The 25,884-nt window shown below is 40.6% G+C and overlaps 1 protein-coding gene across 2 annotated transcripts in view; it reads right to left on the bottom strand.

Annotated features, from left to right (window-relative positions):
• The window catches only part of PITPNC1 (phosphatidylinositol transfer protein cytoplasmic 1), a 186,977-nt gene extending 162,161 nt beyond the window's left edge, over window positions 1-24,816 (bottom strand). For both annotated transcript variants that reach the window (XM_083355468.1, XM_083355469.1), the window contains exon 1: window positions 23,887-24,816. In XM_083355468.1, coding sequence (XP_083211594.1) covers window positions 23,887-23,946 — 60 coding nt within the window. In that variant the 5' untranslated portion in view covers window positions 23,947-24,816. The remainder of the gene's footprint in view (window positions 1-23,886) is intronic.
• Window positions 24,817-25,884: the final 1,068 nt, after the last annotated feature.

Here is a 25,884-nt window from a genome sequence, read left to right as displayed (position 1 = left end):
TAAACTGCTACAATTGTTAAGTTAGTAACACGGCTGTTGTTAAATGAACTTGGCTTCCCCATTGACTTTGCTTGTCAGAAGGTTGCAAAACGTGATCACATGACCCTGGGACACTGCAACCGTCATTAATATGAGCCATCGGCCAAGGGTCCGAATTTTGATCACCTGAGCATGGGGATGCTGCAATGATCGTGCAAAAAACGGTCATAAGTCACTTTTGTCAGTGCCACTGTAATTTCAAAAAGTCACTAAACGAATAGTTGTAAATTGAGGACTACAGGTAGAAATAATTTTAAGTTATGGGAGAAAAGGAGCTAAATTGTACGGAGCAGAGAGCATGGGGCATTGGTTATAGATTAGATTTTGCCAGTCATCTACCTTAAATAAACTGCAAAAAGAGAGGGGGATGCTTAGGAGGAGATATTCTGTTTCTTGACTAGAATCAACTCTCTTCCACATCACTCATTTTCTTGCATCCTGCATGGAGTTAAAGCAAAGCTGGACTTTACAAGTGCTTGAGCAAGAATGTTTAGGGGCTCAGCAATTCTTGGTTTTTCCAGTACCCTCTGGAGGGTACTGGGTGGGGGAACAGTGGTGGGATTCAAATATGTGAACAACCATTTCTCTGTGTTGATGCCGCTTCCGGAAGCTTCCATTCTGGGCTTGGGCAACAAAAAATTAACTACCGGTTCTGCTGAACTGGTGCGAACCGACTGAATCCCACCACTGGGGGGGGAGGGTAGATGAAACAGAGATTAGAGGAAGGGGGGTGTCTTCAAAGCTCCATAGCTTGCATGAGTCAGCCAGGCAAGCTACAATAAATCTACAGGGCTAACAAAAGCTGTCTGTCCCCACACCAGATTCTTGAAGCAGAGTTCCTTCAGGTATTGCCAATCACCTTTGTTGCAACTATAAACGGTTTCTCATTATCGCTCAAACTGCCACAGTTGTTTCTTCACGGTGGAAGAACACACCTTTATCCAAACCAGTAGCCTAAAAAGAGTGCAAGCAACGTACTGCAATTCAACAGCCAAACTATTTCCAGACAAACTGTTTGAGGATTAACAGGAGGGAATATCTGTGGCAAAGGGTTGAACTGTGTGGTCCTTGGTACTCTCTGATCTTGGCTGTTTTCTTGTAGATGTTTTCTTATCGAACTAAGTAACATCATCAGTGCCAGAAGGAGTGGGGTTTGCTTTTGGTTACATACAAGTGGCTTGCCCTGTCAATGTTGGCTGGAGTGATCTTGGAGATTCCCTGATTAAGCTGTTTACTGTTTGATTGTTCCTCTGAGTTGGCAGCCCCTTGATTAGGGTATTGTTTCAGGATTAAGAAGCAGAGACAGAGAACAGTGTGGGAGGAGAGCCCTCTTGGCAGGTTTGCAACTTCTGACCTACCAGGGTTCAGATATAAGCACATCCACCAACTGACCTGCTTCAAAACAAGTAACAAAGCTTTAAAATAGCTTCCATTCATATGAAAGCTATTTGAAAAATTTACAGCATTGGGGCTGGGTGCGGGGGGGGGGGAGGAAGAAGACTGATTTCCAAATGTGGTTTGAAATATGGAAAAACAAGGCTGAGTTCTTGCTACAAAGCAGAAAATCTTTCCTGATTTTTCTCTCTCTCTCCCTTTAATTAGTCAAGGAAGACATTTTAAAGCCTTCTTGCATCAAGAGGGAAATGGAAAGGGGAGGCTTTAGCATTTTATTTATTTATTATTTACTTGTTTGTTTATTTGTTTGTTTGTTTACCAGAGATAGCAACTGCCCACAGTTTACCCATTTAGTTTTCCTGCTTTCTAGCCTGGTGCCTTCACCACTAGACTAAAGTGGCATTGGAGAAGAGAGACTTATAGAAAACTTTCCCATGCATGCATGTAAAATAGTAGATATTTTAAGGTCTTACAGCTGTGCAAAGTTCCTACTAATCCGCTTTTCTCTTTTTCCTGCAGATAGGGAATTGGAGGCTGGATAGAGAAATGTGCTGGCTACCAGAAAAGAAATCTGGAAAACCTGCGCCCTACGTGCATATACGTAGTCATAATTTAGGCCCATCCTTTTGCAACCTGATGCCACTGGGAAGACCTCTCAGCTTTCCTTGCCCTCAGCCATTCTGATTCGCAATTCCAAGCCATCGGAAGAACATCAACTTTACAGAAGGTTGATTCTGGCTGAAGGGAGTGGGACACCCTGAGGTACTTAACTGCAGCATTTGTTGAATTAATTGGTTATAATACATTAAATGCAACTTTTTCATCATTTTAAAGAGCCTTGGTGGAGCAGTGGGCTAATGCCTCCTTAAGTAACACCAGCTGCCTGCAATTAGTGCAGGTTCGCATCCCACCAGGCTCAAGGTTGACTCAGCCTTCCATCCTTCCGAGGTAGGTAAAATGGGGACCCAGATTGCTGGGGGCAATTAAGCTGACTTTGTAATAATGCCGCTTGGGGGGGTGTGTGAAAGCCCTAATAAGCAGGTATATATATAGAATGAAGGCTACTGCTAAGCTTGTAAGCCGCCCTGAGTCTTCGGAGAAGGGCGGGATATAAATGGAATTAAAAAAATAAAAAAAAATAAAGATTCAACTCTTAACTGCAGTAGTTTTTTTTTTAAAAAAAAAACCCTTAATACTGATACCTGTGGGAACAATGCCAGCTTGTAGATCGTGATATTAACTTGAATTATACCATGCTACGTTGGTTTGATTTGACAAAGCTCTTCTACCACATCCGAACTCCACATTTCACTTATATACTCAGAGCAGAGATGAAGGAAGCAGAATAGATGCACAAGAGTCAGATATGTTCAGCTAATGGACACATAATGGCATTTCACCCTTACTACAAAGCAAATGCTAAGTCTGTGACAAGGCATTTCATACCTTAAAAGCTCCTTCTCTTTTGACTTTCTTTCTTTCTTTCTTTCTTTCTTTCTTTCTTTCTTTCTTTCTTTCTTTCCTTCTTTCCTTTCTTCCTTTCTGTCACCCATCTCAGTAAATGACTCTGGGTGTCTTTACAATTCAAAATATATACAACAATAAAAACATTTTAAAACTATACCAACAATAAAAAATATTACTACTCATTATTGCCCTAGGATAAAAGGGCACGCTTATTTCCTTGAAATTCTGTCTAGTGTCTGGATTAGATGCAGTTTGCCTTTCTAATACAAATCTGAGTTCCATTATTCCATATTTTTGTGTCTTTTTGTGTTTTCTCTAATGCAAGGATTGCTTTTAAACACATAGTTCTAAGAAAGATTCAAACCAATATAATATTTAGGAAAAAAGGATTTGGAGACTAATGCTTAACAAAATCACATGCATTATTTCAATAAATATTGTTACTATACATACTCCAATATTATTTAGAGCTGGAATAATAAATCTTGATTAAACCACAAACTGTCACATCAAAATATCTCTCCAATTACTTTACTAATATAAAAAGCAATCCTAATTAGTACCGCATTCTAAAATCTCTCACTATTTTAGAGAACACCAAAGATTTTCGCTTCAATATTGGCTGCCAGTTCAACTAAAGCAAATATATAACTTTATCACAGAAGAAGTAATTAACTGAAATATAATTGCATTCTCTTTAGGACATCTATGCATTAATCTTAAAAACCAGCATTTAAATTACTTTTGGCAATTTGTTATCTACAAATTGTTTCAGAGATTCTAAAAACTTAAAATCCTAATTAGTCCTGGACCTTTATTGGTCTAAATTAAGCATTCACTGAAGTAAAAGCTTTCAAGTACAAGCACTAATTAGTGACTTTATAACAGAGTGCAAAATGAGGTATGAATCTAAATTGTTGTCACTGAGAGTCGGGTAGCATACAAATTTAATAAATTATTATTTAATAAAAATTACTCTTATGATTAGTAGATCACAAACGCCTTATACTGAAAAAGAATCCAAGTGTTTGTTATATCCAAACGCAGGCATATAACACTAGGAACAAATTCAACAAACTAAAAGGAATATAGGTTGTCCTCGACTTAACAATCACAACTAAGCCTAAAATTTCCATTGCCATGGAAGACAGTTGCTAAGTTTTGCCCCATTTTACAACTTTTCTTCACAGATTTGTTAAGTCAATCACTGCAATTGTTAAGTGAATTGAGCTTCCCCATTGACTTGCTTGTCAGAAAGTCACAAAAGTGATCATGACACAAAATTTATAAAAATCAAACATATGCTTCAAGAGGCAAGACTGCCTTGGTATTTATTTATATAGCAAATTACAGATACAGTGCGGAAGAGTTTCATTTTTTACACATCTTATATTTGGTTGTCTATTTGCATTTTAGCCTTTTCTCCCTCGTATTGATCTGGACTTAAGTTCCCAAAGTTCTCTAATCAGCATGACTGTAATTGAGAATAATGGAAGCCAAAGCCCATACATCTGGAGGGTATCCAAGTGGAAACCTTTTTTGAAATGTGATTGCTTTGGTGGTAACTTTTCCTATAATGTTGTTACACTTAGACTCAATTCACACAATGCACAGACTGCTAAAGATGACTCAGAATAGCCTCACTAATCACTTTCTGTGGATATGTCCTCATAATATTTTTATAATTTATTTGCTGCTCATCTCATCATTGGGCTACTCTGGCAACTTACAACAGTAAAAAGAATAATAATAATAATAGAAAAATGTAAACATAATCATAGCAAAGCAATGAAATGAGGAAAGTGCAATAATATAAATTCTAAAAAATATTTTTTTAAAAAATAATGCAATTTTTGTCTTCTCCCTGGTCAACCGTGGAAGTAAAACTGTTCCAGCTCCTCTGGTTTTATCATACAGGTAGTCTTCATTTAACAAATACAATTGGGATCAGCAACTCTGTTGTTCAGCAAAGCAGTAACTAAATGAAACAGCTACTGTGCTTAAGATCTTATTTCAGCTTTCCTTTGCTTTACAAACCTGAGATTATAAATGTGAGGACCGGTGATCAAGTTAGTTTTACATCACTGTTGTAATTGCAAATGATCACTAAGGCAGTCACTAAACAAGGTCCACCCAATCCAAGGCTCAGTGTATGATCTGTGACACCTCAATCACAATCTTAGCATTGACCCTGTCAGGACTGACACTATTTGGTTATAACCCAAGTGACCAGTAAACCTATCCACCTGTCCAGAAGGCTTCAAAACCAAAACAGTTTGTCTGACAGGTTGCTAGGTAAAGGACAAACTAAGATGAAGCAGAACACACCTTTCTTAGTCTTGTTCAAGCTTTTTCACTTTTATCTCATCTCCAACTGGTTTTTTTTTTAATCCAACTCCACTAGTTTTCCAGAAAACCAGCAGACTTGAGTTCAGAAACAACCCAGAGCTACAAAGGTGGAGCATCTCCACGCTGGTAACTGTTACTCAGAAAACCTGAAGATGGCTCACATTCTAGGCTTCAGCCACATTTCCCCAAGGCGATCACCCCATATTTTAAGGGGAAAAAGTGATTATCAGTGCTGCTGATGGCAGGGGGGAGGAAAAAAGTATTTAGATTGTAGGTATTATTATAGAATAAAACATCAATAATCGCTGTTCTTAAATTGTCCGCAAAGTTGTAAGAGCTGGACCACTTGTAAGTAATGTTGTTACTGAGGCACCTTAGAGCTTGACTATTGCATCAGTGCAAATTATCTTTTTGCTAATTCAGTCACTGGAGGAATGCATATTAATATGGCTTTGAGGAAGAGCCCAAAATATAATTTGCACATGGCAGCACAAACCTAGGTAAATGTGATTTACTTAATACATTATGACTGAAGAACCCCTGCCTGGTGTGATGCATGTAAACAGCCACTGAGGTACAATCCCCTCACTTCTCCCATTGGAGTTGTTTCAACACACGAACTGGAAACTTTGAAAAGACCATCATTTTAGAAATGTATACTTTTAGTCACAGAACGACAGGGTTGAAAGGGACCTTGGATTAATCTGTATTTATAAATGTGTCCATGCATATTAACAAAGTAGAATCACCCAAACACATAACTGAACCCAAGATTTATGTTGCCAAGTGAGAAACTTGTTAAGTGAGTTTTGCCCCATTTTAGGACTTTTCTTTCCACATTTGTTAACTGAATCGTTGCAGTTGTTAAATTAGTAATACAGTTGTTAAGTGAATCTGGTTTCCCCCATTGACTTTGCTTGTCAGAAGGTTGCAAAAGATGATCACATCACCCCATGACACTGCAGCCATCATAAGTATGAGTTAGTTGTCAAGCATCTAAATATAAATCACATGACAATGGGGATGTTGTAATGGTTATCAGTGTGAAAAATGGTCATAAGCTGCTTTTTTTCAGTGTTGTAACTTTGAACAGCCACTAAAGGAACTGTTATTAAGTCGAGGACCACCTGTAATATATTCTCTATTTACCGGCTTCGATTTGAGATTTTTAGGGCTGGAATCTACATGGGACTAGGATGCTGATGTTTTACCTCAGAATCTCCCCAGTTACAGATGGCAGCACTCGTGTGAGACTGAATACATTTTCACTGTCATGTTTGTTAACAGTTGACTATGAGGAGTGCTACGTGGATAAGCTGAGAATTAAAGTTCAGTTCTCTTTTCTCTTCCTGTACACCTTGTTACTTATTTATGACCCAACCTTCTTATTAATGGTATGTCTATGCAACTGCCTTTTACTCATGCCATAACTAAAAATTGTTTATTAACAGGCGTTGTTTGCCTGTTTTGTGGGGGGGGGGGGGAAATGTGAGCTGTTGGTAGGAGAAGAAAGTTGCCCAGCCTTCCTGCGTATAAATTCCCCTCCTCCAAAAAGCTGTATTGATGGCCTCATTAAAAACAGCAGGAGCTTCCCCCCCCAACAGCTGCAGCCAGGACTGTAAGCTGTGGCAGAGGGGGTGATGAATGAGAAATGACTCATTTGAGTCCAGGGTCAGGGCAGTGGGGCAGAGCAAGAGTTCAATGCAGGCTCCTTACATAAGCGACAAAAATGGAGCCAGATGGCTTTTGCTGATTCAAACCAACCAGAAAGATTAAGGTGGGGATTGCTGATAGATGAAAGCTAGTAGAGACCTCCAAGCATAAGCGCAGATAGACCTCGACTTACAATCACAGCTGAAGCCCAATTTCTGTTGCTAAGTGAGACAGTCGCTAAGTGACTTTTGCCCCATTTTACAACCTAACTTGCCACAAGTGTTAAGTGAATCACTGTAGCTGTTAAGTTAGAAACACAACTGTGAAGTGAATCTGGCTTCCCCATTGGCTTTGCTTGTCAAGAGATCACAAAAAATGACCCTCAGACATTGCAACCATCATATAAATACAGGCCAGTTGGCCAAACCTCTGAGTCTTGATCATGTGACCATAAGGGTACACCCACAATCGTGTGAGGAATGATTGTAAGTCACTTTTTTCAGTGCCATTATTAACTTCAAACAGTCAAGGACTACCTGCAGTGGGGTGAGGTAAGAACCCCCAAGAGGGAAAATGTCCTATTCTAAAGTGCTCCAGAATCACAAATGAGAAATGTTGTTATTTGAGCTGTGCAAACCCAATACGGCAAAGGAAGAGAAAGACTATGTGGGGCCACCATATAAGTACAAGTTCAGTCTGTGGAGGAGCCTTTTAGATCAGGGGTCTTCAAACTTGGCAACTTTAAGACTTGTGGACTTCAACTGCCAGAATTGTGTGGACTTCCAACTCCCAGAATTCTTTAACCACCAGTCGTCTACAAGTTGCTAAGATTGAGAAACACTGGCCTAGAGCAGGGTTAGGCAACCTTGGCTCTTTTATGACTCATGGACTTCAACTCCCAGAATTCTGAAGTCCACGAGTCATAAAAGAGCCAAGGTTGCCCACCCCTGGCCTAGAGGATGACATTCCTTCAAACATGAGTCCTGCTGGTTTGTACTGCCCTATCTTTATGTATTCCATTTATTGAAATGCTTTGTAAGCCATGCAGAGTTGGGTAGCATATGAGATAGATAGATAGATAGATAGATAGATAGATAGATAGATAGATAGATAGATAGATAGATAGATAGATAGATAGATGTTACATAAATCCCAAAAGAGAGATAGGGGTAGGGGTAGGATTAGGAATATGGAGAGGGAGGGAGAGGGAGAGGGAGAGAGATTGAGATTGTGTGTGCATGTACTCTCTCTTACTTGGTGCAATGATTATGCAGTGAGTCTCCTGTCTTAATCCAATACTACATCAAATTGATTCTATTCTGTGCTTTTCCAAGAAGAAAAATCTAAGATGGTTGAAATTCAGCTGCTCTTGTACAAAATGCCTGCAGGTAAAGTTACATGGCCCAAAAACAGTAAGGAAAAAAATGGACTTTTGCTCTGTTCCGCTTTTGAATACCCACAACCAATAAGGTAATTATCACATTCTATTCTTTTATCTCATTTTTGTCTAATCTCAATGTTTACAATTCTCAGTGTCTCAAAAGCAATGGTGTATAGAAATGCCAATTTTAGCATAAAGTTCAATAATGAAATGGATATCATCCCTGGAACATATAAGACCAAATAAATCTTGGTTGGGTTTTTGTTTCTGATGGAGTATAACTTCATTTGTATGGATGCAGAAATATTATAGCTAATGAGGCTTAGGCACAAATTGATCAAATAAGAGAGAGATCTGAATCCGAAAACTGTAGTGTTGATGTATCTGATATCAAAAGAAAGTCAATACAAAGACAAGACTCTCAAAATACATTAAAACATATTTTGAATGAAACTATTCTTAGAGCCTAGTAAATGTAGTTGCCACACCACTTAGCATTGTTACAAATAGCAGAGGTCAAGAGAGCAGTTGAGTTAAATGCAGTGTGTTCCTCTATTAAAATTAAATACAGATAGTCCTCGACTTACAACAGTTCATTTAGTGACTGTTTGAAGTTGGAACGGCACTGAAAAAAGTGACTTATGACCCTTTTTCACACTTGCGACTGTTGTGGCATCTCCACTGGCCCGTGATCAAAATTCAGATGCTTGAAAATTGACTCATATTTACATAGTTATAGTGTCCTGGGGTCATGTGATCCCCTTTTGTGACCTTTTGACAAGCAAAGTCAATGGAGAAGACAGATTCGCTTAACAACTGTGTCAAGAAAGGTTGCAAAATGGGGCCAAACTCACTTAACATATGTCTCACTTAGCAACAGAAATGTGGGGCTGAATTGTGGTCATAAGTTGAGGACTACCTATAATCTTCACAGCAGCTTTCAAGGCAGAATGGTACCAGATGGGGATATGGCTATATATTTTCCCTAGGGCAAGCATTAGTAAGTTATGTACCCTTTGTAAGCACATATTGTACAAAGTGGGAAGATATGAAAATTGCAGCAGTCTTTAGAATAATCAGAAGTCTCTCCATCTTTCATTTCTGCAGGGCTTAAATATAACTTTGTGCAAAGGTGACTTTAATAATTTGGGGGGTTGGGTGAAATTTACAAGTACCTAGCAAAAGAGAATTTTAGAGTATTTCTTGCTGGCAGCTTGTCATCAACATAAAACATGTTTGAAATAAAAATGAGTACATCAAAGGGGAGGGGGGAAGTTTGCAGCATCCTAAAAATATCCTGGAACATTGTCAAAATATCATGCAAGAATAACAAAAAGATATGCCAATGTAATATGTATCCCTTTTGAGTATTTTTAAGTGGCAAACAGAAATACCCATGAGTGGTTAAGAAGTGTGGGAGAAAAAATAGAATTTTTTTTTAAAAAAAATCCTTTTGAAAAATCCATGTCTCTCCACTTCCTTGAATTAAAGAGGAGGTTTGACAGATTCCCTATCTAAATAATTTATAGAGCTACATCACTTTCCCAAGATCAATTGGAAATAGATTACAAGGTGGCCATTTTAATAACAAGACTAAACTGAGAAGTTTGATCCAAATGATTGTAGCTAGAAAATGATGGAAGAGAGCCAGTCTGATGGGCAAGTTAAGGTTCAATATGGAACTAAGAATGGGAAAACTGAATCCATTCTCCAACATGGAAATTCACCAAGTAAGTACAGGTAGTTTAATGTTTAAATGTGTGTTATGTATGTGTACACTTTTGAGAGAAAGCAACAAAATTTTATTTTTAATGTATGCCAATGTGCCCACAGTAAAAATGACAATAAAGGTTATCTATCTATCTATCTATCTATCTATCTATCTATCTATCTATCTATCTATCTATCTATTCCTATCCAGTGACAGTTTGAAATTACAATAGCACTGAAAAAAGTGACTTATGATTGTTTTTCACTTACGACCATTGCAACTTCCCCGTAGTCACGTGATCAAAATCTGGACACTTGGCAACTGGCATGTATTTATGACGGTTGCAGTGTCCTGAGCTCATGCGGCCACTTTTTGTGACCTTCGGACAAGCAAAGTCAAAGGAGAAGCCAGATTCACTTAACAACTATGTTACTAATAAAACAACGGCAGTGATTCACTTAACTGTGACAAGAAAGGCCACAAAAAAGGGGCAAAACTCACTTAACCCTAACCGTCTTGCTTAGCAACAGAAATTTTGGGTCAACTGCAGCCGTAACCTGAAGACTACCTGTAAATTATCATAGTTATCCAACCACCAACACCGCCAAGTATTCAGTTTAAGACGTCATGAAGCACATCAGGCTTTGCATCAAGAATCTTGTTTCTTTCATTAGTTCATATCACCCAGCTCATGAGAGCTACAGACATCAGTAATTTATGGGTACATTTGACCAGCAGAACATTAACAGCAATACAAAATATGTTCTGCAGTGAACAGTACTGCTCATTTAAGATTCTAATGACACCGTTTGAATAGGGAATTATTTGTAGATCCAGGATCTAAGATTTGGAATTCCTGAGAAGCTCGGATGGTTCTTTTTTTTTTATGAAATTCAATCATTTGATCAATTCAGTTCTACCATACTAGGCATTTCATTTGTTCCAATAACTGAATATTTTATTCTATGTCTCTTTTGCTCCTCAGTTATGTTTAGTTTGCATGTTTCATTGTGATGCTTCATTTATAATGAATTGTTTTTTATCAGTTCTGACAGCTGCCATGAAGGCTCTTCTATTGCTTTCTGAAAGGGATGGATAAAATTATTTTTATAAGCAATCATGAAATTAAGACAGCATTGTAACTTAGCGGAAGTCTGGCCAAGTGTGTTAAGAGGAAGCCCTGCCTACATGCCATGAACTTGAACAAAAAACAGGAACAATTAAATCTTTAGGGAAATTTTATTTCAGACTTTTTTCCAATCCTAAATGCTAATTATGCCAAAAGGACTTTTTGTATTGTAAGCAAACATTAATAGTTACCAGGAAGCAGCCTAATGCTTCCAACCTAGAGTATTTTTGTATTAAAAAGGATATTATGTAAATGTCTGTTTGAAATACTAATGTGTGACAGAATTTGCTCCAAATTCAATACAGGTAGTTCTCGATTTACGACCACAATTGAGCCTAAAATTTCTGTTGCTAAGAGAGACAATTATTAAGTGAGTTTTTTTCCCCATTTTATGAATTTTCTTGCCACAATTATTAAGTGAATCACTTCCCCATTGACTTTGCTTGTCAGAAGCTTGCAAAAGGTGATCACACGTGACCATCATAAATATGAACTAGCTGCCAAGCATCTGTATTTTGATTGCATGATCATAGAGCTGTTGCAACAGTTAAGTGTGAAAAATGGTCATAAGTCACTTTTTTCAATGCCACTGTAAGTTTACTAAATGAATTGTTGTAAGTTGAGGACTTGTATTTAAGTAAACCAATGTAAACCAAATAAGGAGATCCCTAGTCAACATATAATCAGCAATTTAACAAAATTAGATTTCCTATATTAATTTCTTCCCATCTGGGAAGAAATTTTACCAGAATTTTTATCCTAAAGTAAGTACAGCAGCCTAAGTCTGAGCTTTTGATATTTTATCCCAATCTGACTCAAGTCACATGGGGATTACAGCAAATACACAAACTATTCAAGAAAAAAGTCCAGTTTGATGATTTAAAGGTCAGCTACTCATAGCCATCTTTTTAAATAAAAGGAAAGCAACTTAGTAACCAAGGATCCAAGGAAAACTACAGCTTGTTGTACAAGCCTAGTCACATAATGTACTTGTGCATTTAGCACTGCTTATAGTACATGGCAAAAGTCTCCAAGCATTAACAAGAAGGTGATAGTTCCTGAGAGTGAAGAATACCAGGAAGAACTAATTTAAAGTACATTTCCCAGTATTTGATGAAGGAACAAGTACAGTCGCTGACGGCTATGGTTTTTCAATAGCATGGGCACAATTCAAAACCACAAAGTCTTCCGGAGTAGAGAATTTATATTTGCATAAAGGATTAGTTGTTTCATTCTTGGTATGATTGTAAAGATCCTAAGCTAGGATTGGTATCTGAGCACAATTTGAAGGACACATTCAAAGTAAAGACTACTGAACTTTATCCCCTTGTACAAGCAGCCAAGATGGCAAGCTGAGTGCCAAGAGCTTTCTGGAATAAAAAGAGGCAACCTGTGGTCCTCTAGCATCCTCTTACCATTGGCCATGCTGGGTGTAGTAGGTATGGAGAACAGAAATCCTGCAACCTTGAGAGGTGGCCAATAAAACAAACATCTCAAGATCTGGTGAGTTTCCACCCCAGTTCTAGAAGCAGGGATGAGAGTAGGATTCATGAGTCTCCATGAGTGGGAATAGTATGCCTATACTTTTTGCGAATATAGAAAAAATCTTACCTTGCACAATCATAAACACAATCCTTTGACGATACTTGTATAAAGATTGTCCTAAAATCCATGATGTTTTGTTCCTGATTCGTATTTTTAGACCCAAAAGTTGATGTTTGTTCATATAGGATACAAAATTTTTATTTGGCAACACAAGCCCCAGAACTGAATTGAGCTTTTCTGTGCTTCCTTCTTTCACTTTAAAAACAAACCTGTTTTGTGTTTTTTCCCAAAGTGGAAAATTATTTGTGCCAGTGGTATTCTGCAAGAAAAGCATGAACCACAATTTGCAAATTCAGACATTACCCTGGGTCAGGAAAGGAAGGGAAGTGTAATGTTTTTCACACCTGTGCAAAGAACTGAGGATCTGGCTTTTTTACTTATAGTAAATAAATAGTTCTGTAGGACTATTTGTGTCTATGTGAGTGTGTGCCTTTGATTCAGTGTTCACTCCTGGTGACTGCCTGGACAAGTCCCTGCAGTTTTCTTGGCAAGATTCTTCAGAAGCAATTTGCCCTGCTTTTTTTCCTAGGGCTGAGAGGAAATAGCTAGTCACATGCCCCAGGCAGGATTAGAACTCAAAAGTCTCCTGGTTTTTAGCCCACTGCCTTAAGCATTGCACCAAACTGGTCCTCTGTATTGAACTAAAGTACATTTTAAATCAGGCTTGTAAACAGCCATTTGTCTCATTTGACTCTGACAAGCTCCAGGCAACCAGGCTGTAAAAGTTTTGAAATGGAAAAGGGGAGAGATGGTGTTAAAATTTAACTACTGAGAAATTAAAGGGGAACATTAGCAACACAGGTTAGATCAGACATGTCAAACACAAGGCCCAGGGGCCAGATCCGGCCCGTGAAGTGGTTCCATGTGGCCCACGAATCCATCCTGGAAACAGTGAGGGAACGGCCCCCTCTGCCTTGGCCCTGGCCCAGAGACCCTCCTTCTGCCAGAGATCTGTCCCACTCCTGCCCAGGCCCCCATAGGCACCCTTGATGCGAAAGATGTAGAGCTGGCCACGCCCACCCAGGCCACACCCACCCGGCCCCCTGAGGGCAACCGCAATGCTGATGCAGCCCTCAATGAAACTGAGTTTGACACCCCTGCTCTAAAGCCTTTTTACTAAAACTGTGAAGAAGATACAAAGTGAAGTGAAAAGAAAAACCAGTTTGCAAATTGACCCATCATAATTGTATTGAGAAAAGGCATTAAAAATGGATTCCCATATGTTTAAAAGATAAAAAATGAAAACTATATGGCTTGGATTCAAAGCATATTATAGTCAGTGTAAGATATACAGGCTATTCCAAACTGATTCCATGCACTGAATGGAATCTCTGCATTGCAATGGCTGTTGACAAGAGATAAAATATAAACTGAGTTCAAAGAATTCCATAATGTATATACATAACTAGAGCAGTTCTGCATTATTATTTTGATATAAGCAAAAAAAATATCTACCTAGATCAGGGCTTTTCAACCTTTTCACCCATTGTACCTCTTTTAGAATATGGCAATATTCGAGTACCACCAGTCGCCTAGCAAGGTGTCAAAAACATGATGACCCAAAAAAAAAGGAAAAAAGTGATGAAGTACAGTAGTGCTCCACTTACAACAGCTCGCTTAGTGACTGTTAGAAGTTACAATGGCATTGAAAAATGTTCCCCCCAAGCCACAGCCGAGCAAGACACCTGCCTGCCCGCCTGGCGGCGCTCTTCCTCCTGTCCGAGGTTTTCATTGTTGTGAGCATTTCTGCTGAGGATTAGCAGCAGGGGGGTAGGGTGGGGGTGGGGTGTTTGGTTTTTATTCCCCCCGTCTGCTGGGTGGTTGCAGCAGGTTTTGGTCACTTCACATGACCCTGGGAGACTGTGACCATCGTAAATATGAATCAGTTGTCAAGCATCTGAATGTAAATCACAAGACCCTGGAGATGCTGCAACATTCCAGCTGATCAGCGCTTCTTCTGGGCTCAGCAGACACACCAGGATCAGCGCCGAGCTCCAGCTGGAGCCTGGCACTGATTCTGGCGCTTCCACTGAGCCCTGACAGCCATTTCTCGCTCAGATGCTGCCACTACTTCAGCTCATTCCCCTCCACCTTCAGAGATATGGTATTGCAGCCAATAAAGATAGAGGAATCTCTAATTTGAAATTAATTTAATCAGATTTAGTGATGGTCATAACCTGTTGATTTTTCTGTGCCACTATTGGGATATTAATACAAGTACTCCTTTCATCCTTGAGAAGGTTTATCTATACGATCACTAAAAGTTAATGTTGATTTGATAGGACATAAGCAATCAATCAAGCAATGTGGACAATATGTGTTGGGACAGCAACACAATATATTTAAACATTTCATTAATCCATACAAAATGGGGGTACACCTCATTGAATACAACAGGCTTAATTTTGACTAAATATGCATAGGAAAATAAAGCACAATTCTGTATTTCCTGATGTTCCCAAACCTGATGCTATCAAACAGCTGAAAATTATTCCCTCAAATGGAAGAATTGAGTTTCTTCATTTTTTATTTCTGTGTCAGGAACTATACGCATCGTTTATCTGGTGATGTTAAATGGGTTCCTGTGGTAAAACTTTACACCAGGTGTCACCAGTCCATGGGTTGTGGCCCACTACTGGGCCACAGCCTATTCGGACTTGGGCCGCGCAAGCGGCTGGACAGTGTGTGTGCGCACACAGCTCAACTAGTCTGAGTGGTGGGCGGGTGGATACTTGCACACAGGCTAGCCACTTGTACAAGGGCTGTGTGCACATGTGTGAGCACTGGCCAGCTGCTTGTGCAGCCCAGTTTCCCTCTCCCCCACAGCTGGGCTGCCAAGCCACAAAGTTTGGGGATCACTGTTTACGCTATCAGTGCTCTGCTTTCTTACAGCCAAATACATGCAATTTACTAACATACGCAGTGTTTCTTTCAACTATATATTGATTTCATCTTAAATGAAATCTCATTCAGACCATATGCTTTTGATTGCACATACAGATGTCAATACACCTGTGGCTTAGCCATCAGCAAACAGCGGTTTTGTTCTTTTACTTATTATGTTGTTCCAGATGAGAAGCAACAGGAAAAAAAATTCCACTGCTTTAACCAGAGTGTACTGAAAATTGCACTTGATCATGCTTATGAATAATCTCTCTACATCATTTCAATAGCACATGTAACTGCAAGCAGAAGTTGGAAGCGACCTTGGAGGTTTTCTGGTCCAACCCCATGCTCAAGGAGGAGGCCCTATATGATTTTCCCTGGAACATTTATTAGAGAAAAATGATGTTGCTGTGCCAACCCCTCAGGCCGAGCACACACGTATCTTCAGTGTGTCCTCCAATTATTTTCTATGGATGTAGCTGAGAACAATTTACATTCTTGCACATAGAGTGTCACAACAGCATAGGGGAGACAGGCTGCTAGCAAAGCAGTATTTCCACATTAAGCCGAACACAATACCCACACAATGTGAGTTTGCAGTCGAAGCAGAAAACTTCAAAGCAAATTGTGCATCTTTGCAACTTGGGCCAGGCAGTGTTAAAATGCAACTCCACTGAAGACTGAAGCATGAAAATCAAATACTGGCTTCTTCTCATAAAAACAACAACAGAGAACAAGTCAGGGAGACCTTTCCATTGGGTATTCTTTGAGATAGACAGAAATGAGTAAGTTTACAACACTGTTTTCTGAGTGAGGGAAAACAAGTAGCATTGTAGGATGTATATATTTCTCCAATTGTACATTCTAGGAATAGGCAAGTCATTCATTAATGGGTATATCTCTGCGCATGGTTATGGAACTCTTCCCCCCTTCCAGAAAATTTCATACACGACTCCCAGAGATCCCAGCCAGTAATAGTTAGGCAGGCTAGGCATTCTGGAGAGGAGGCGCCAATGTATCCAGAGGGCACTAAGTTGAAGAAAGCTGAGTTGGGAGTTCTTATTTACAACTAGCATTCATTGTACAGAACTTTCACAAGATTCCTCTAAGTAACAGTTCCAGTGGTGGGATTCAGCCGGTTCGCACCACTTCGGCAGAACTGGTAGCTATTTTTTGTTGTTGTTGTTGCCCAGGCCCAGAATGGAAGCTTCCAGAAGCAGCATCCGCACAGAGAACCAGTTGTTCACATATTTGAATCCCCCCACTGAGCAGTTCCCACTGAGCAAAATCCACCATCGCCTGTCATTAGACTACAATTGGTCTCCAACGCTTATAAAAGTACTTTGTAGGTGCTGAGCAGTATGTAGACTCAGATGCTGGGCCACAGGAAGTGCTCCAGAAGAGGAAAGGGCCTGAAAGTGGTAGCCTCACGATTATCCCAGCAGGATAGTGCAGAGTAATGCACTTTCTTCTATTCTTTTCCCATTTTAGTTCCACACCTTAATCTCTGGTGTATCAACATCAAGAATTTTTCATTTCCTAAATTTATGTCAAACTTTTTTTTTTTAACTTTTACACAATATTTTCTCTAGTAGGAACGTTGCTGTCTTTTAAACTAAGCCTTTCAAATGTATAATGTTATGTAGTTTACGTGGTTCTTTCAGTCATTAATTACTAATACTTGCTGTAATAAAATAGATGAGAGTTCCTGCTAATTAATTAAATGGAAAATATTGGTGCATTTTGAATGAATCAGCATTAAACAAATTAAAAGTACAAGCAAGCATTTTATTCTTGTCTTCAACATAATGCAGTTAATGAACAGAAATACTGAAATACTGAATGCGTAAGTCAAGGTTTTAGAGGACATGTTTGCTATCATACATTTAAACCAAAATAATATTTATTTCTATTTTTCAGAAAAAACTAATTTGCTATTCTGCCAGCCCAATAAAACAATACTGTGCTATTGTGGGAAGTCAGCCCCGCCCCCAGAGAAAGAAATATTTTTGGGAATATAAAAAGGCAGAATATTGTATTTCCTCAAAGGATCTTAAAGGCAGAAACCCCACCTACTAAGTTTCTCTGCCCCAAATAGAAACCAGGTCTGCAGAAATGCAGATGTGATAAACTTGTCAGAAAGATTGAGCCAGGAAGTTTGGATTAGAAAGACAAAGATCCCTAGAATCAACATAGCCACACCCTCAAGGAAGCAGGATATGACCTTTGGGACATAATAGGATTAACCCACCACCATCACAATACCAGAAAGGCACACTCAGACTTAGGTCAAAGTTCATGCCACAGGAACAACTCCAAACATAAAAGCTCAAGAAGATATAAAAACCCACAATTCCCAGCTACATGTGCTCAGCTTTCCCAAAGCCATCTTTCTGTCTGGCTCTGCTCTTCAATAAACTACAAACTTCTTTCTAAAGCAGTCTCCATTTTGTTTATTCCCGGCTTGGACAGGACCCTGATGAAGATTTTTCTTTCAACACTATTAACTGAAAAAGGGGTAATTTAAAACATTAATCTTATATATTTAAATAGTTCTAAGAAAAAATCCTAGCTATTCTTTTATTCCTGCTGAACATTCAATAACTATTTAAAATGTTTTACCATTGTTCAACTTGGGGTGGGGGATCTGCTTACATGACAGATATGGCACACTTATTGGGATTTTTTTAAATGTAAAAAATAGACATGTAATATTTTATTTAATACTAGTTACTCCATAACAACAACAACAACAAATCCTCACTGTGAAACAATGTTAAAACCTTGTTTAGAATCTGACTCCTCAAAGTGGGTTGGGTGTACATGGAGCAAACTCACCATTTGGGGGCTACAGATACTTCAGGAGCAAAACAAGCATTTCTGTTGTAGACACAGGTTATGGTCATTTAAAATCCATTATCTTTCTGGTTTTAAAAATATTAAGCCGCTTCTGCCAAAATCAAGTTATCAGTTTTGTACTGTATTATTAGATTTAATACTATTATTATTCAGTCTTATCATTGTTTTACAATTTAAACCTCAGGCAAATCAATGCTCATATTATCTTTGCTATGAGCTTTATTTGGAAACCAGTGAAACAACTCTTCCAACAAGAAAAGTACAAATGGTATCTGCCTTCACATGCAGGCAGTCCTCAACTTACAACAGTTCATTTAGTGACCAAAGTTACAGCAATTCAGATGTTTGGTAACTGACTCATATTTATGATGATTGCAGTGTAGTGGGATCAGGTGATCCCATTTTGCGAACTTCTGACAAGCAAAGTCAATGGGGGAAGCCAAATTCACTTAACAACCGTGTTTCTAACAACTGCAGTGATTCACTTAACAACTGTGGCAAGAAAGGTTGTAAAATGTGGCAAAACTCACTTAACAAATGTCTCAATAATAACATAAATTTTGGGCTCAATTGTGGTCATAACTCAAGGACTACCTGTACTGAAAAGTAACTAAAGGGCAATTTCTATATGTTTAGGTTCATGTTTTGATTTGATCTCATCCATTAATATGGAAGTTTAAAGTTTTGCTTGGAATAACCTATTTGGACTGCATCTCACAAGTAGTGGCCAGAACCAAAAGTATGTCATGCCTCATTGTTCTCATTTTGATAGCCTCTTCTCTCGTTTTTTTCCATTTGACCATACAGCAAGACTGAATGGACAGTTTGTTTTTGGAAGAAGTCTGCATTGCTTGCAAAGGGCTTTTAAAATCAGGCTGAAAGACACATACGGTACATTTAAACCAAGGGCTACATATAATCATTTGGACTAGGGCTCTAAGTTGGTTTGGCTCCTTCGACTACAGTCTTTTCTGCCAGGCTGCCCATCCAACTGAAACATCTATAAAAGGACGAATGTCAAGCTTCTGTTCACCAAAATGTACAAGCAATGTAAGATTATTTTTTTTAACATTTTGCCAGATTGGAAAAAAACCAGACTATGTTCTCGGCTCATCAAAACATACGGTATTAAGGTATTGAGTATTGTATGGCAGTCTCAAAATCTGAACCGTAAATAACATTTCAAGCTATCATAATTTGAACATGGGCATCTCCAAACATAAAATGTTTGTGCATGTATTCCAAATCTGATAATTGTACTACTACTATCTCTTCATTTTCTTACTATAAATTTGCCACTGGTTAAGACAAGCTGTACAATAGGCAATGTCAACCATATATATGCAATCATTCCAAATTCTACACATGATAACCCTACAATTTACCATGAATCTATGAAAGGAGATAGCAAACCCTTTACCATTTATTCCAGCTGGCGGGGTCCAGGAAAAGGCCTTCTCTGCCATTGCACCAGCCCTCTGGAACATTGGCCCCCATCCTCCTGACCTTTTGTAAGGGCCTAAAGACCTCGCTCTGCAGTTAGCTTGGGGCCCAAATACGAAGCATCAAAGTGGAGCTGGTTGATCATGTAACAACAGATCCCACCTCCCCCTGCCCTCCCCATCTGTCATTGGATGTGTGTGTGCGCGCGCGTGCACGCATGCGTGATTGTAAGCCACCCAGTGTTACCCTGTGGTAAGATGGGCAGCCAATAAATTTTATAAATAAATAATAAATCAATAAAGCTATTCTAAACCTCTTATAGTATTTTGTGTCCTTTCTCACTAGAAGCCAAGCGACATATCTCCATTCTTACTTCTACTGAAGCAACATTTCACAATGGCTACATTCACACATCACAATAAGTCACAATGTAGTTTCTTTTTTTCTGATCCCAGCAACTCTGGATCTATAATCTATGGCATATGACTTTGTGGGTTATGTGAATCCAGTCAATGCTAGCTTATTAAAAGCATGATTAGAACATGGCTTAATGTAATATAGCAAGATGCTAGATATTTATTTATATTATGTCTTACTAGATCCAAATTTCTTCCTTCCTTCAAATTCCAAAATTGGGAAAGAGCCTCACCCCATGCATACGCTTTTGTGCTGAAACTGGTGTAAAACTGCACTGAATAAAATGCTAATCATTTTTCATACTAATTTAAACATACCTTTTCTAGTTATTCCGGTCATCACATGCTTCCAAAAAGTCCCTCAAGTACATTATGTATGGCTTATATGATGCCTGCCACAAGTTCAATTAAAATTACACCTATTTCCTCCTAACTCTTAAAAATTATAAATGTGGGGTTTTATTAGGATTTGGATGTCTTCTGTATCTTTCTACTAGTTATCCTCTGAAGTTATTCAACTAATTTTTAAAATTGACACAAAACCTATGCTTATTCATTGACTGATTCTCCATTGTTTCCTGAAAAGCCCGATTCCTCTCTTCTAGCTACCATGGAAAAAAAATAAACAGTCATTCTCAACCTTTAAAGAACTTTATAAGTACCAACATTCTTATTTCCTGTTAAAGGAACATCATTGTGCTGGGTGAGGGCAAAGAATCAAACAATAGTTCACTGAATCAAGAGTGAATCATTTTTGATGGCCTGAAACTTCACGTAACCATTTTTGGGATGTCAGTGGGCTGCTGGTGCTGGTGGGGTTGCTATTACAAATAGAGGGAGCCCTCATTTTTTAGCTTTGGGATTTGTAGTAGAATCGATTTTTTAAAATAAACTATTGGGCCTATTTCAAATTTTATCTTTAAAATGTCTAGTACAAACAATAATAATAATTTAATTTCTATACCGCCCTTCTCCTGAAGGACTCAGGGCGGTGTACAGGGCAATAAATACAATAAAATACAATGTACAAACGTTAAAAAAGAATTAAATAAGTAGCCCAATTATAATAAAAATTAATAAAATTAATATTAAAATACCCCAAACCCATCAGACCAGGCCGGCTTGTTCAAATAAGTAAGTACAAGATGTAGAAGAAGTACATCCAGAATTAAATGATTCAATACTCATAAAAGTAGTCAACAGTAAGCGGCACCTATCCATTCAGTGTGTCTGTTCATTAGTGTGACATGTGAACCAGATCTATGATTGGATATTTGTGGTGAAGTGGAGGAATCTCATCTGAAGGAAAAAGGAGTCCCACTTGTGCCTCAAGAATCCCCTCCAAGGCAATGAGTTGGGCAAGTTGGAATATGGAGGAAAAGCATACTTTAATGCTGATACTACTAAGGGCGACTTACGGCTGACTCATCCATAAGACGAAACCAAAGTTATACAGTAGGTACATGATAGGACGGGGAGGGGGGAAAGGTTGTCAGGACATGTTTGTGCCATCGTTCAATGCAAACAGGAAATGCTGAAGAATTTTTTTTAATCAAGAACTAACTTAAATAAGATTGCAAGAATGTATATTAGGATCGTTGCATGATGGTATCGCAGTGGTTAGAATGCAGTACTGCAGACTAATTCTACTGACTGCCGATAGCCAGTACTTTGGCAGTTCAAATCTCACCAGGTCTCAAGGTTGACTCAGCCTTCCATTCTTCCGAGGTGGATAAAATGAGGACCCAGATTGTTGGGGGCAATAGGCTGGCTCTGTAAACCACTTAGAGAGGGCTGTAAAGCACTGTGAAGCAGTATATAAGTCTAAGTCAGACATGTCAAACACAAGGCCCGGGGGGCGGATGCGGCCCGCGAAGTGGTTTCATGTGGCCCGCGAAGCCATCCTGGAAACAGTGAGGGAACGGCCCCCACTGCCTTGGCCCTGGCCCAGAGACCCTCCTTCTGCCAGAGACCCCCAGATCTGTCCCACTCCTTCCCAGACCCCCATAGGCACCCTTGATGCGAACGATGTAGAGCTGGCCACGCCCACCCAGTAGGCCATATGCACTCTAGCCACGCCCACCCAGTAGGCCACGCCCGCCCTGGCCATACCCACCCGGCCCCCTGAGGGCAACCGCAATGCTGATGCGGCCCTCAATGAAATTGAGTTTGACACCCCTGGGTTAGATGCATTAGTTTTTAAGGAATAGCAACTTAGAATTGCTATTCTAAGTTAGCAACTACCAGAATGCTGGTTTCCAACAAAGCCTGAAAAAAACCCAAGAAGCCGCTGAAGGAAAGTTCATACAACATCCAGGCCGCCCCCCTCCCCCATATTAAAAATACAAAATAGGTCACAGGCACTGAATTTTGGCTGGCTCAAATCATATAGATGCAGAATCATGAATTATATGACTGACATCTACATTTTCATTTTCTCATGACCCAAATTGCAAAAAATCGTGGCACCAACAGAATATTTAAACTAGTTTTTATGCAACTGCAAAAAATCATTATAAATCTTGCCAAGGAGCCAAAATAAAGCATTACCATAGTAAAAAGTTACGTACCTATCTCTCTCTCTCTCCCCCCCCCCATTACAAATAGGATTCTTCTCACCGTACATAATGTATCTGCATTAAACAGAAAGTTAAAGAATAACGCTCTCTAGAGAGAATTCTATCCAAAACGCGCCCCCTTGTGGCGTACAGCATATTTAGAAAGAAAGAAGGAAGGAGAGAACGAATTTACGGTATTTGGCAGCGCCAAAAGAATATAGACGAAAAAGAAACTTGAATGGTATTGACTGGTCTGGCATTACGGCAGCAACCGTAATTTAAACTGTTCTCCGATTCAGATTACAACCTTTCAGTTTCACTGTCCAAACAGAGAAGGCTAATAGAAAGAGGGAAGGAAAAAAGAGATAATATTATCAGACTGGTTAAAACTGCAGCTGGTATGACCCTGAAACCTGTTGCATTCTACACATGAACAGTCCCTTGTATGTACATCTACGCCGTCATGCTCGTTTGCCACCCGCTTCAATTTAGGCATCATAGCGCAGCCCGCGCATGTTATGATACGCATTGGAAGTGACAAGCCCTCTTCCACGTATTGGAAGTGACAAGCCCTCTTTAAAGAATGCAAGTTTAAATAATAAGAAATGTCCAAGTATTATTAGCTAAATAAACTTGGGGAATGGAAATAAAGGGGGGGGGGGAGAGAGAGAGAATGCTTTCCTGTTAATTTAGTTTTTTGTAACCAAATACATTCTTCTTACATTAATTGCAACCCACATCAGGGCCACCCAAAGTATGTGAGCGAGAACGTGTTTTTTTTTCCCCATAGCAAAGCTGAGTGGCCAATTCGAGATTCTAATGCATCTCAACTGTCCCTGACATCCACGTTTTTGCAGAACAAGGGTTTCCTCTATGCATTTGCAAGCAATAAAAAGAACTCCGTGAAAAAGCCACTGGATCGCCGCCGATTTTCTCTTCCCCCCCCCCTCCGAAGGAACCCTCCACTCAGCCCGTATTAGGCAACGCGCACTCACCTCCTCAACTGTCAAAGGCATACAGATCCGGTACTCCTTCATGAGCATATTCCGACACATTCAATGCAAACCAGCAGTTCAGGAGAAACGCGAACCGCGGGGGCACCCCGATCCTGCAAATGCGAAGCCGCCGACGGTCTACAGCGCCCCGGAGGTCGCCTGCTTGGCAATGGCCGTTAGACGTCGCCGCTGACACCATCCAGCAGGCTGACCCAGCCTCCGGGGAGAAGGACGGAGAAAACACCCCGCGACGCTGTGCTCCGATCTTCCAGGTTGGCAGCTTCAGATCGCGGTCAGGCGCTGCAGCCTTTTCACACGTGCACACGCCGAAGGAGGCTCGGGCGCCAAAGGGGGCGGCGATCATACAAAGGCATCCGCCGGGACCGCTACAACCAGAGGCATTTCTTTAGCCGCCTCAGCCTCAAGACATCTTGCCCGAAGCCAAAGTCCGGGCAAAAGCGGCTAGAAAAGCGAGCAACGCGCGCCTCTCCGGCCCCGGGAAGATCGGCCGCCGCCAAAGGAGATGCCTCCTTCCAAGACAAAAGGCGGGCTCGCTAACGTTGCCTTTCTCCGCCTGGTAAACAAACGCCCTCCGCTTTGCCCGGACGGGCGACTGTCGGGCGGGCTCCGGAGGGGAAAGAGCGGCGTCTGCCCGGCTCTTGGTTCGGCTGCGGAGCTGGCTTCGTCCCGGCGGAGAGCCTTGCCGCTCCGGGTCGGGGCTGATCGCGCCGAGGAGGTTCTGCCGCAAGCAGCAGGAGCGGCGGCGACGGCGGCGGCAAGCTTAGCAAGGGTGTGAGAGCGTGGCTGACATCAGCAGCCCCGGCAGGAAGGAGGGCCTCATCCGGCCAATGGGGACGCGGCAGAGCCAGGCAGGCGACCCTTTGAAACAAGCAGAGAGCCTGGCCTCGGCTGAAGCGGCGGCGGCGGCGGCGGCGGGGAAAGGGCAGGAGGAAAGGAAAGCCGCTTGCACGCCAGGCAGCCGCGGGAGGAGGAGGAGGAGGAGGGCAGGCTTGGAGGGCAAAAAAATCGGCGCGGGATTTTTTTTCTTTAAAAGTGTGCGCACGCTCAGAGAAGTAGTGGAGGGCAAACTGGCAAGTTTATAAGTCTTCGGGCTCCAGGGAGGAGGGGGGAAGCAACCAGGATCTTTGGAGAGCCATTTGTTCAGAATTGGGATAGGGCAGAGGTAGGCAACCTCGGCTCTTTTAGGACTCATGGACTTCAACTCCCAGAATTCCTGAGCCAGCTATGCTGGCTCAGGAATTCTGGGAGTTGAAGTCCGTGAGTCCTAAAAGAGCCGAGGTTGCCTACCCCTGGGATAGGGTCTCTTGCTTGAACAGGGGGCGGGGTTGGACTAGAAGACCTCCAAGGTCCCTTCCAACTCTGTTATTCTGTTAATCCAGGGGTCTTCAAACATGGCCCTTTTATGACTTGTGGACTTCAACTCCCAGAATTCCTCAGCCAGCATGACTGGCTGAGGAATTCTGGGAGTTGAAGTCCACAAGTCATAAAAGGGCCAAGTTTGAAGACCCCTGTGTTAATCAGACAGCCTGGTGGGCGAGACCGGTCCACAAGACGTGGATTTCGACGTGAAATCGAGGCAAGCCGAAACGCGTGTCTTTCACCAGCGCAGAGAAAGGAAAGGTAGCCTTCGGGGAACACCCGGAGACTATTATTAAGGCCTTTTGTGGGGATTTCATTCCGTCAAGACCAAAAAAAAAAAAAGGAAGGCGAGGACTCTCTGTGTGTGTGTGTGTGGGGGGAAATGTAGGTGTTGTGTGTATACAGGCAGCTGAGCTTTCGTTCCTGCAGAACCCACCTGTGCTGAGTTGGAGCACAGTACAGCAAGGCCCTAGCTACACATTCCATCTGGTTTCCTTCCCTAGACAGACTTTATTGTGCAAACCCCTGCGGGCTGAGCTCAGAAACACTAACGGTGTTTTTGCTGAACATGTGATCTTAGCCTTACATCCTTCACAAGGAAACAGAAGCAGAGAATAA

Source organism: Vipera ursinii (assembly GCF_947247035.1).
Source record: "Vipera ursinii genome assembly, chromosome: 2".
Taxonomy (NCBI): Eukaryota; Metazoa; Chordata; class Lepidosauria; order Squamata; family Viperidae; genus Vipera; species Vipera ursinii.
Note: the sequence above shows the minus strand (reverse complement) of the source record. Positions and strands in the feature narration are given on the sequence as shown.